The sequence below is a fragment of the Ailuropoda melanoleuca genome, chromosome 16 (assembly GCF_002007445.2).
Source record: "Ailuropoda melanoleuca isolate Jingjing chromosome 16, ASM200744v2, whole genome shotgun sequence".
Classification (NCBI taxonomy): domain Eukaryota; kingdom Metazoa; phylum Chordata; class Mammalia; order Carnivora; family Ursidae; genus Ailuropoda; species Ailuropoda melanoleuca.
In genome coordinates, this window is record NC_048233.1 from 31,158,449 (window position 1) to 31,171,727 (window position 13,279).

At 35.3% G+C, this 13,279-nt stretch overlaps 1 protein-coding gene and 1 long non-coding RNA gene across 2 annotated transcripts in view; one reads left to right on the forward strand and one right to left on the reverse strand.

Moving 5' to 3' along the window:
* The first annotated feature begins 6,156 nt into the window (after positions 1-6,156).
* LOC117796810 lies at positions 6,157-10,960 on the forward strand. The gene is made up of 3 exons (XR_004621484.1): positions 6,157-6,210; positions 6,338-6,611; positions 10,844-10,960. It is a non-coding gene; the product is annotated as an uncharacterized LOC117796810 (long non-coding RNA).
* The window catches only part of SLC2A13 (solute carrier family 2 member 13), a 350,636-nt gene continuing 344,308 nt past the window's right edge, over positions 6,952-13,279 (reverse strand). The window contains exon 10 of the mRNA XM_002925835.4: positions 6,952-12,066. Coding sequence (XP_002925881.2) covers positions 11,840-12,066 — 227 coding nt within the window. The 3' untranslated portion in view covers positions 6,952-11,839. The remainder of the gene's footprint in view (positions 12,067-13,279) is intronic.

Sequence of the window (13,279 nt, forward strand, 5' to 3'; positions counted from 1 at the left end):
AATAAAGGCAATTTGTTTAGTTTTGGTTTCTAAACATACAGCTGCCTTGGAGCTCCAGGATTTCCATGCCTGTGGTGAACACCTCTGACAAGACTTCAGTGTCTTGACAAGACTTCAGTCACCCAGTTATTCCTTCTGGTAGGAAAAAGGCTTCTTAAAGCACATAGAAAGGTATTGTGTCTACCTCACCTAGAGTTTTAACATTGTATTTTACAAAGTTGAGGAAGCTTACTAGGTTTCCAGTCCGATATGTAAGGGGCTCGGGAGGTCATATTCCATCCTGACAAGTAAAAAGGTGAACAAATTGAAAATAAACAAGTCTTCCACATGAAAAGTGAGGTTACAGGTCAAATCACTGCCCCCACAATTGGAGACAGAGAGGAAGACACAGAGAATCACAGCTTACCTGAGCAGAAAGTCAAGAGCAGAAACGTTCATGGGAACCAGTGCCAAGGTAGGAAACCTAAACTAATTGATGGATTGCTGGAGGCTCAGTGTGAATAGTCTGAGAGCCAAAAATTCCAGAAGGGTGCAGTCTTAGTCCTAAACACTTTTGAGTTTTATTTCTAAGAGCGCTACCAGGTTCTAACAGTGAAGATTGGAGAAAGATTCTCTGAGGCGCCTGGCAGGAGGAAAAGGAATCAATCGTAAATAGGCCAGAGCAGGCTATTCTTCCTGCCCTCAAGAGAAGGTATGTTACCGGAGCCTAACTTGATTGGGCTTTATCAGAGTCTAATTGACCTGGGGGAAAGGAACTACCCAACTCCAGCTCCTTCTATCCATCCTTTCTTCCACCAAAGGGGAAGAAAACAGTTTTTTGAGAAGTTTATATCCCAGGGGCACAGTCTCATTAAGATTGAGACCTGATAGGATTATGGAATAGTTCCCTCTCCTCCTACACCTTACCACTGTCACTAAAGGCCTATTTACTGGCCTATTTACCTTTTATCTGCTATAGCACGTCCAGGTTTCCGCAAAAAATTACAAAGTATACTAAAAGGAAAAAAAAACAGTTTGAGGAGACAACAAACATCAGAACGATATTCAGATGTAGCAAGGATTGTTGAAATCACCAGATTGAGACTTCAAACAACGACTAATATATTAAAGACTCTAATGGGGGGCACCTGGGTTGCTCAGTCGGTTGTCTGCCTTCAGCTCAGGTCATGATCTCATGGCTTAGGATTGAGCCACGCATCGGGCTTCCTGCTCAGCAGGGAGCCTACTTCTCCCTCTCCCTCTGCCTGCCGCTCCCGCTGCTTGTCAAATAAATAAATTAAAAAAAAATTTTTTTTTTAAAAAGACTAATGGCAAAGCACAACATGAAAGAACAGATGGGTAATGTAAGCAGAGAGATGGAAATTCTAAGAAAGAATAAAATATGCTAGAGATAAACATGCCTTTGATGGATTTATTCGTAGACCAGACATAGCTCAGGAAATAATCTCTGAACTTGATTGTATGTCAGTAAAAACTCTTTAAAACTAAAAAGCAAAGAGAAAAAAAGATTTTAAAAAATTGCAGACTATCCAAGAACTGTGGGATGAGTACAAAAGTTATACATGTAAGGGGAATGACTACTAGAATGATAAGAGAAAGGAATAGAAGAAATACTGCAAGTCATAAGGACTGAGAATTTCCCCAAATTGATGTCCAGTAACAAACCAAGGATCTAGGAAGCTCAGATAAATTCCAGAAACCCCCACAAAAAACAAACAACAAAACAACTACACCCAGGCATGTTATAGTCAAACTGCAAAGTGAAAGATGAAAACTCTTGAAGCTGGAGGAAAACAATACCTTATTTAAAGAGCAAAGATGAGTATTACATCTGACTTCTCAGAAACTCAAGCAAGAAGGGAGTGGAGTGAAATATTTGAAATGTTGAGAGAAAAAACCTACCACCCTTGAATTCTGGACCCTGAAAAATTATCCTTCTAAAGTGATAAAGACTGTTCTCAGACAAAAATTGAGGGAATTTGTTGCCAGTTAGACTTGCCTTGCAGGCAGTGTTAAAAATAAGTTCTTCAGAGATAAAGTGATTCAGGTCAGAGACTTAGATCTGCATGAAGCAAAGAAGAGCATTAGAGAAGGAATGAGTGTGTAGGAAAGGCTTTCATTTTTCTTAGTTGATTGAATGGATAAGTTTGTGTAAAATAATAGCAAAAGCAACAATGTGTGTGATGTATAGTTTATGTACAAGTGAAATGACACCAGTGACATAAGGGACAGGAGGGATTAGGAATATCTGACTCTTCTAATCTGTGAAAGCGTATAGTATTATTTGAAAGTGGACTTGAATTAGTTGTGTATGTACATTGGAGACTCTAGGGCAACCACTTAAAAAAAGTGAAAAAAGTATAGTTGATATGCTAAGAAAAGAGGAATGGAATCATATAATATGCTCAATGATAACCACAAAAAAATGGAAAAAGTAGAAAACAAAAATAGGAATAGAAAACAAATAGAACAAATAGAAAATAGTAACAAATATAGTAGATATTTCATCACACTAAAATGTCAGTGGTCTAAATATACCAATAAAAACCAGATTGTCAGTGGATCAAAAACAAGACCCAACTACATGTTGGGTCTTTAAGAAACCCACTTTAAATGTAAAGACACATGCAGATTAAAAGTAGAGGGATGGAGAAAGATATACCATGCTAACATTAATCAAAAGAAAGTTGGAATAGTTATATTAATTTCAGACAGAGCAGAGCAGACTTCAGAGCAAGGAAGCTTATTAGGATTCTGTGGGTTAATTTATAAATGTAAATTTGAGCATATTTTGGAAATTGCTGATCATTTTAGACTTTAAATTCCAACCCTTTCACATTTACCTCTAAATGTTATTGTCAGTTTTATCCAGTAGTTATGTTTTAGTTTCTAAGTCCATAACCAGTGACCCTGCAGGAAAAAAAAAGTACAAAAATTTTCAGGTAGGGGCAATTATAAAATTTTCCATGATAAAGTTCATTGTAAAAAAGAAAATAAATAGTACTTGTTAAAAGGACTTTGGCACAAACCAATCCATCTGTTCTACTTGTTACTTTACTTCCTGTGACTCAGTTATTTCCTCATCCATACAAGAAGGGTAATAATGCTACTTTTGATACAGGTTTTCATGAAGATAGGATAAAATTATGTATATAAAGTATATAGCATATAAGTGTGTTTTTATTCCATAAAAAGAAAGTAGAAATAGAGTATTATAAAAGATGCAAATCTCACCCCAACCTTGCTATCCTAATTATATTTTCTCCTCCTCTGTTAAGAATAAGAAACCAATTTAATCATTCAAATATGTTTATGTGAATACACATGCCTTCATATACCATATGGAATTTGCTGTTTGACTAAAACAGCTTTGCTCTACAGAGACTGATTTATGAAACATGCTCTCGGATATTGGCCTGGTACCATGGTATCATTTTAATCATTTTTTCCTAACCCAGTTAAAACTTCCCTCTGCTCCTCTGTAGACCACAGGAGCACCTGAGATGCATGCATCCATTTATTCTTTAAATATTTACTGAGCATATACTATATGCTAGGCACTGGATGAGGTGGAGAGTCAGTAGTGAATAATGCGGATTCCCTGCTTTCATGCAGTGTATATTCTCATGGGAGAAACAGACAAGAACTAAAAAATAATTTTCAAATAGTGATAAATGCTAGGAAGAAAATAAAACAAGTTTACGTGATGTATTGGGGAGGAAGGGAATGATTAAATTGTGTAGTCAAGACAGGCTCTCAGGGGAGATGATTTTGAGCTGAAACCTGAATGACAAGAAGGAACGAGACACAAAGAATAGGGCAACAAGCATGCCAGGCAGATGTAACGCCACACGCAAAGCCCCTGAGGTGGAAATGACTTAGCTTTATGAATGCCTAAATAACTTGCATATAAACTCACTCAATTTATCATTCACTAGATGAGCTCACCATTTGAAAGAAAATGCAGCTGATTCCTTTTTAACACCAATGTAGTGGTTCCATTATTGTGTGCTTAAGAATTATCTGGAGAGTTCGTTAAGATACAGTTCCCTGATCTAAAAAAGCTGATCTTGTGAAAACAGAGAGTAGAACGGTGATTACCAGAGGCTGGGGGGTGGGGTGTGGGGGTTGGGGAGATGTTGTTTAGGGGTACAGACTTGGAACTAGTAGATAGGTCCTGGAGAGCTAATGCACAGCATAGTGATTATAGAAAACAGTAGTGTATTAATAAACTTCAGAGTTGCTACGAGACTGGATTACTTATCACAAAAAGAAATGAGAATTATGTGATGTGGTAGAGGTATTAGCTAACACTGTGATGGCATCAAATCAATGCATTGTATACCTTATATAGTGTTATATGTCAGTTATATTTCAATTAAAAATATAGTTTCCTGGGCTATATCCCCAGATATTCTGATTCAGTAAGGTCAGGTGAGGCCCACAGATTTGCATTTGTAACAAACTCGCTTTGAGAACCACTGTTGTTAACAAATCTGTTTTGGGTTTAGTATCTATTTGCTAGAAGCAAAGCATGTATTTTTTTCATGTAAAAAATTAATTTCTCTGCATGCCACTCATCATGCAGTTTTTGTAAGTGGAGTGGAAAAGTATATGAAATATTAAAGGTAAAAAACAGTATCAGTGTTTCATATTGAATTCATAGCATTTATAATAGCTTAATTTCAATATAGCCACTTAGGGGTTAATGTCATTTTTCATTTGGAGAGAATTTTTTTTTTTTTAAGATTTATTTATTAGAGCATATGAGCGCACAAGTAGGAGGAGGGCAGAGGGAGAGAATCTTCAAGGAGACTCCCAGCTGAGTTCAGAACCTGATGTGGGCTCGATCTTATGACCCATGAGATCAAGACTTGAGCCAAAACCAAGATTTGGACGCTTAACTGACTGAACCACCCAGATGCCTCCCACCCCCCCTTAAAGCATTTGGAGAGAATTTCAAAAAAAATTTTTTTTTTATAATTTTTTTTTTTTTTTAAAGATTTTATTTAGTTATTCGACAGAGATAGAGACAGCCAGCGAAGAGAGGGAACACAAGCAGGGGGAGTGGGAGAGGAAGAAGCAGGCTCATAGCAGAAGAGCCTGATGTGGGGCTCGATCCCACAACGCCAGGATCACGCCCTGAGCCGAAGGCAGACGCTTAACCGCTGTGCCACCCAGGCGCCCCCAAAAATTTTTTAAATGCTGAAAGGAATTGAAATGATAGGTTACTAAGAGATATTCTAAAATTATTTTTGCTTCTTGATTCAGAGATCACATACAGAGAATTTGTGTATTAAATCCTATTAATCTGGAGACTATTAGAAGGTTGTGCTTTTCATTGTGCCCTTCGGGAGGATGCTCATGGGAAAGAGGTGGAGAGGGGAGAGGGCCATCAGGCTAGTCAGCCATATCAGCTCAAACCATTCTGGTTGGTAGGAGCTGGGCTGCTGCAGTCACACAGCCTATATGACATATATCAAGCCCTGTGCTCCTGTTCCTAGTAGTTGTTCACAGGAAAGGAATTTATAAACACATTGCTTGTGCTTTGGACAGTGCGACCTTAGCGGCATCAGGGATAGCATGTGAAGGATGACACTAAGAACAGCCGACAGTTATCCAGCACTTACTATGTGCTATTGTTCTAAGTGCTTTAGATGATTAATGTAACCCCCACAACAAATATATGAGGTAGATAGTAACATTCCTACTTTATAGGAAGGAATTGAGGCAAAGAGTAAATAATTGAGGTTACCAGGAAGTAGGCAGAAGAGCTGGGATTCAAAGCTGGCAATCTGTATTTTTTCTGATTCCTTAAACAGTGTACTACGTAGTGCTTCATATTTGGAGAAAAATCTCCAAATCAAAGGTTTTCAGAATTTTGTCTGTTCTGAGGTATTGGATTCTTCCTCTGCATACCATTTAAGTTACAACACAGGAATTCCACAGTGTCTATTTATTTTGTAATCTTTCTGCCTGGGTCTGACCAGATGATGTTCCAATGACGACAGAGAGAGGAAGACTATTGGTGTAGACCGCAGAGAAGCTCTGTACTACTACTAGTGTGTGATCTTGGACAAGTCATCACAATGTTCTGAACTTAAGTTTAGTACCTTTAAAAACCTACAGTGTTTACCCCACAGGGCTGCATAGTTAAATGAGGATTTTGATCACTGATGGAAATATGTACTACAGTATTTAGGTGTCCTGGTGAGTAGTCCCTTTAGGCATAATTTATGGGATTTTCTTGGATCATTCTGTCTGTAGGATTTTTACCTTACCTGCTGGCATCAGAATCCTTGATTAAATGCAACTCTTTTTTTTTTTTTTTAAACAGGAGAAAATCTAATTTTGTGTGCATGGAGAAGCTACATAGACATGAGACCCCCTCTATTGTTAAGCCTTTGGACAAGTGAATCTAGTGTCTTTATGGGATCTCCTCAGGCTGTTTCTACAGTTGGGCTCAGGATAGCACATCCTAACTATGGAGATAAGTCTAACAAACAGCTGCCCAGATGAAAAACAGTAGCTAATTCTCACTAATAGAGGCTATAGTTCTGGCAAAATGGCAATGGAGTTCCAAAAGGAATTATCAGCTAGTCATCCAGCAGGTATTTTGTTTTTATTTACAAAGTAAATACAGTTTCTGTCAACCCAACATAATGGCTTATGTCACATCTGGTTTTGACAGCAACCAGAAATATTATTTCAAGGGTTCCTAAAGCATTTCATTTCAAAGTTTTATATTTACTATTTTGAATAATTCCCTGGAACAATTTTTAAAGATAGTTGAGTTTACTTATGATCAAGAGGTAAAATATTAAATGAGTAGGATTGCATAAATTTATAGATAACTAATTTTTGTTGATGCCTTTCTGTGTAACCTAGATCCTAAAATCAAAAGAATTAGAGAAAATACAAAAGTGCAAAGGAGATAAATGACTAATGAATTGTCGTAACTTTTATTAGATTATTTTCATCTACAGTTCTGGCACTGACACTTTTTTTTTAAAAAAAGATTTTAATTTTATGTAAAGATTGAACTTCAGTAAAATAACTTAAAAAATTTACATATACATCACTAAATTTCCATAAAATATACAATACTTTTGATACAGCTATAGGCTAGAATGACTTTGAAGGAAATGATACATATTCATAATTTTTAAGAGATATTCCATATGTCACATGTAAGTATAAATATTTATATTGAATTTTCCAAGACATGTGAAGTATTAAATACTATATAACATGCACTCAAAATAAAATATACATTTTGAAATACATATTTTAAAAGCATAAAACTTGATTTAATCTAGATGTACATTAGAGCTTCTAAATAGAAATCTGAACATTATTACAAATAAAGATACTATAACATCAAATGAGATATAGTCCAAAAGCCTCTAGGAACCAGTTTGGACATGTAGAATATAAAGTTCTACTTTGGCTAGAGTTAAGTCTCATTTTTTTTAACCTTCAAATGAGATGGAATGATGTTAAATTTACTAAAATTGTAAAACTTCACAAAATATCGTTTTTTAAGTACTTGTAAGCTGCATTCCTTTTTCTCATACTGATATGACAAAAATCAAACACACGAACTTAACTGTGTGAAATGAAATAAATATATGGATATTACTACCAAATGAAAGTAGTTATTGAACATACCATAGACCAAATCACTCAAGTGCAAGACTGCTTTATACATATAAAGATTTATAGGAATTACACCATTTTACACTCACAGGCAAATTAAGAGGATAAAATTCTCTCATGTACTTCTGAACATCATTAACACTCTTACAAAATATCTCTTTGATGAATATTGGCACACAAATATTTCCCTCTCTAAAAGACAATGTAAAAGAGAGTTGGTAGCAGTTAGCTATCTGGCATTTTAAAATGATTGCTATTTCCAGAAAACAACAACATTTCTCACCCAGAAGAACTGAATGTACTGATAATTGATATGTTGCTACCACCTGATCACTTCATCAAATTAGCTTAACATTTCTGTACATGAGGCTAAGAAAATTGATAAAGTGACAGAAAACAGGACATTAAAATTAATCCAGAGAAGAATTCTAAGTCTTTTCATAGGCAGCAGCTATACATGAGCTATACATTTTATCCACTATGTAATAGATTTTGCTGTAAAGCACATGTTATGAATTCTCTGCCATGGGCCTGCTAGGTCATTGTTTTATTTGCAGTTAGTAACAAGATATAAACTGAAAACTTGTTTCAACAGCTGTATAAATTAAAGTTGTTAGGTGCTTAGTAAAATTTGAGATTTTTTAACCAGGAGAATGGTAAAAAAAAACCAAAACTGATTATAACAAAAATCTCATTAATTGTTCTTAATGTGCCAGTGAGATAAAACAATCCTTCCAATCCCCCTCACTGTAATACAATATTTCTAAACTATATTAGTGTCTTTAAGTTGTGAGACTTTCTTAGATAAGAGATAGTAGTTTTTAGAATATCCTTCCCCTAGAATCTGTGATTACAATACATTTCAATTTTACTTTCCCATATAAAAGCAAAAGGGTAGGTTGTCAGTTTACTTTTTTTCTGTTCACTCTTCCTCTACATAATGGATTTTGAAATGATTGATAGTAAACAACTTCTAAATTTTTTACTTTAATGGAATTCTCATTTTAGAGTAACAAAAAATAATAGAGTCTCATATACTAAAATATAGCTCAGTGGTAAAATAAAATTATGAAAAAGCACTTGACAGCATTACCATCATAGCATTTTCCATCAGAGAACTAATTACTGCATATGGCTGGGAACGAAATTTCAAACAGAAATATTACCTTTTAAATTTAGTTTTGACTTAGATCCTTTACGAATACATTAAAAATCATGTTTTGGGTAATTAATGACTAAGGTGCAATAGTCAAAATTATTAGGAATGTTTGTATTGAAGAAAAATTATTAATACCAAATCTTTAAAATTTATCTGACATCACATTCAGCCCTATGTGTTCAGATGGAGATGAAGGGTTATATTCTCTTCAGTTTATGGCAGATCTCATCAGCCACCAAGCTAAGCCTCATATAGGGGTTATGACTTTCTTTACTATGTGTTCCTCAAACATAATATGTCTGTATTGAATTTGCAGCATGCTTAGAAGAAAACCTTAATTTCAGTTAAAAGCATGATGCTTAATCTGTTTTAATATGGTAGGTCAAATCATACCATTTATAAATTGTCCTACAAAATATATATTTGATGATATTTCAGATGGAATGTTTTCAAGTTGATTGGTAGCCAAAGATGCTGAGAACATAAAAGATACATAATATAAAAAAACCCTGCAAAAGTCAAGCAATTTTTAATATACTATAAAGGTTCACAAATCTAAAAATAATACTCTAATTGTATAAGGTTTCTTTTTAAGTAGTTGTTTTTAAAAAAAATATAATCTTTATACTGTGCCACTCTGTCTTGTACTTCAAAGATATGGAATATTGTCTTTATCATTCATTATATAAATAACAAATAGTCCTTTAAAGGAAAGGTTGAGGGGAATAGGGGAGGAGAACTGTGGCTAATTTTCCCTGTTACTATGTGCATTTATGGATATAAAGTTGAATATACCATTTGCTTATGTCAGGGAGAACAGGCCATGTTCTGCTTTAGGAAATAATAAAAGTCCAGTTGCTCCTTTAATAAAGTTACTGTGCATTCAGCCCAGCTGAGTACATAAGCATATAGTTAAGGCTATTATATAATAAAGAGAAGAATTGAGGCAATTATTTGAATAAATCAGAAAAATACATTTTTAGAGAGCACTTTATTCATCTAAATATTTTTTCTTTTCATCATATTCTGATTTTACCACATAATAGCTCATTTTCCACCTCACTTTACCTGTGTGAAGTATTACACAGAGAAGAAATTTCTTATGGGATAAGAAATATCAATAATTTTTCCTACTAAATCACATCTGCTTTTCTGGGGGAAAAAATCAATATCCCCTTAGAAATCAATTGTCAAAGCACCTAGTTCAGGGAAAAAACTCTCTAAAATTTTTTTATTGTATGAAATGGTCAAAGGGAGGAAACTTTTTTTTTTTTTTGACTGAAGGAGTTTTAGGTGAAGTGACAGTTCAAGCGCTTATCATACCCTTGGTGGCTATGAGAACAAACCTCCTTGGATACATTCTGAGTTTGGTAATAGTGATAGGAGTAAGCCAGACTTCAAGCGAAGAACAAAACATCTTGGAGACTGACAGAAACACATTGAATTTAGGGATAGCCATCTTTTCACTCCAAAGAGTACCTTATTAGATGTTTAGAGCCATATTAAAATCCATCAGACTTACGTATTCCTATCTGGCCACAAACAGTTCATTCATATTTTCACTGGAACTAGCAAGTAATTTTGTATATTCTGTATAGTTCTTAAGAGCAAAAATTAGAGTTCATTTGATGAATGAGCATAAATACCAATGAACACTTTGAGAAGACATTGTAGAAATGTATGCTGTATTAGAACCATTAATCTGTTCCAATAGAAAATGCCTGTTTTTAGACAAGAAGGAAAAAAATCCAAGCCAAGTATGAGAAAAAGGAAACACCCACAGACAAATCTATATATCTTTTTTTGATAAACTGTCAGGGAAAATGAGAAAAGGGTGTGCAAAATAAAAATGAGTTTATGTTCTTAAAGTAAAAAAAAGACTAATACGTTTAAGTAATGTCACAGTTCCCTTAAGAGTTAATAAAAAGTTAAGGAAAAAATAAGTCCCACTATTTAATTAAAACAAAACCTCAATAACAGCAGGATCATCTGTCACTGATTTTCTTCCTTTCTTTTTTGTTTCAGGAATTATTTGATTAAAAGAAGGGGGAAAATAGTCTGCTAGCAGCTATTTATATTAACACAAACGAAGGCACAAATAGGACTCCAGAGATGATGAGTGAAGGCGTGGTGAATATCAGGTGATTTTGGCATGAACAGAAACCCTGAAATACAGTCAAAGATCTGGTGCTATTTTGTGTTTACAGTTGCATACCTAAGTGACTAATGCAAATCAGGGATCCATAAAAATTTTTTCTTTCTTTCTTTCTAGCAATAAAATATACTTATCAAAACTTGCTAGCTTATCTGTGCAAATGTATACTTATCACCAATGCAAAAAATATGTATGAAAATAAACCCTAAAAGACCTGCTTTTCATAATGTTCAAAAGGTCCTGTGCAGAGTCAGTTTATGAAGAACTCTCAAGATCTAACTTGGAGAGAGAGACCAAAATGTGGAATCCAAAGGAGATAAGGACAGCCGTGTCTCCGTAGGAGGCACTTTTGAATTTGTTGAAAGCTTAAATAGAATTTACTTTCTAATAGCTGATCACAGGTAAACTACTTGTCCTTAGGAAAATTTAGGGCCAATAGGCCATGTTTTGACAGAAAACACCCTTGGATCTTCTCCCAGAATCCTTCTTCATAAGGATATCATACATATATGATTAAGCTAGATGAGCACTGACTCTACTGCCACTAATAATTACATATGGTTTTAGGAAAAAAGGATACCACTGAAGTCACTGGATACATATTCATTTTAGACTACCTCAGGAAGGAATTACATACATTTGTTCAATAATTATTAGTTTAAAATCTCTAAATATTGTTTTACATTTCGCTTGTGAAAAAAAATGTCATCATGGTTATATCTTCCCTCTAATCAAATATTCTAGAATATGAGGTCATTCAAAACTAGACTAAAAGAACCAGATTAAAAGCAGGGCAGTGAGGTCACCAATTGCTGCTTTTGTCCCCCAGGTTTGTTTAAATACCTAAATGTATCAGCAGCTGAAAATTACTCCACATCAGAAGCATCGTTGTCAGAAAGATGATAGTTACTTCCTTTCACCCGAATATATTCAATATATCTCCCTTCATCAGAATCTGAAGCGCCACATGTACATAACCTGTTGTCAAAGAGTGATTCAATTTCCTCTAATTTTTTCCCTTTGGTCTCAGGAAGGCAGCCGTAGATGAAAAGGAGTCCCACACCAGCGAATCCAGCATAAAGGAAGAAGGCTCCTGCAATGGAAGATAATACATATTTGTATGTACAGTCCTAGGTTGGAAAGAGTACTTGATTTTGACTTTTCTTTCTGGTCAGTCATGCGTAACTGTGGTCTGACGTGGAAGCAGACAATAGCTACCAGCCTGCTTTACTCTTACTGTTCTAGCTCTGTGGGCATAATACAGTTTACCTTTCTAAGCTCAAATCATGTAATGTCTAACTCAAGAAGAATGATAAACTGGGTTCAGCTATAACTACTTCTTTGAAGTCTCTCCTCATTTTCCTGGCTGGAGATCATTGTTCTCTATGTACTTTTACAGCACTTTGCTGAGGCCCCCATCATCATAAACAAGAAGTATTACAATTGTGTGCATGAATTTGTGTCTGTCTTGTCTACTAGACTGCAAGGCACTTTGAGGGAGAAATTTCTCATTTATCTTGTATTTCTAGAACCACAAACAGCGATGCCACTGCTGAATTCATGACTCAGTGGAGTACATGGCAACTGTTATCTTTCCAGTCTCTCATGCCCAAAGTCTAGGAATCAACCTTGATTTTCTTACTTTCCTGCCCAATATCCTGTCAGGAGATCCTGTTCAGTCTACCTTCAAAATACCAAAAATGACCACATTTTGCCATTCCACTGGCATCTCTAGTTTAAGGGCTATTCTTTCTCATCTGCAGTACTGCAGGAGTCTTTTAACTAGTCCCCCTGTTCCTTTTGTTAGACCACTAAGGTCCACTTTTTTTGGTCTGTAGCACTTCTCACCATCTGACATACTATAAAAAGCTTACTAATTTGTTTCCCTTGAGTAGAATGAAAGTTCCATGAGGTCAGAGAATTTTGTTTTGCTGTCACGCTATGCATGCCAATGTGGTATAAATAAAAAGACCTAAGTAGTGCCTGGTTGCGTTTTCTGAGTGTCAATACAGCAAGCCTACATGGATGAGATATATGTGACTTGTGTGTATTCTCTACATATTTCCAAGATGATCTTTCCTTTAGAGTTTAAATATAAGAACCTAATTACAAAGCTGCTCCTGCCTAATTTGAGGCCTTCAATCCAGATCATCCTGGTGAAGGAAGATGACAAACTAATGTGACAAGTGGCTGCAGAAGGGCAATCAGGTTGGGAGTTGGAAGATCTGGGTTTAAATCTTGCTGACTTCCAGTCATTGAACCTCCTCTCTGTGACTCAGTTTCCGTATCAGGTAAGAAAAGATGGT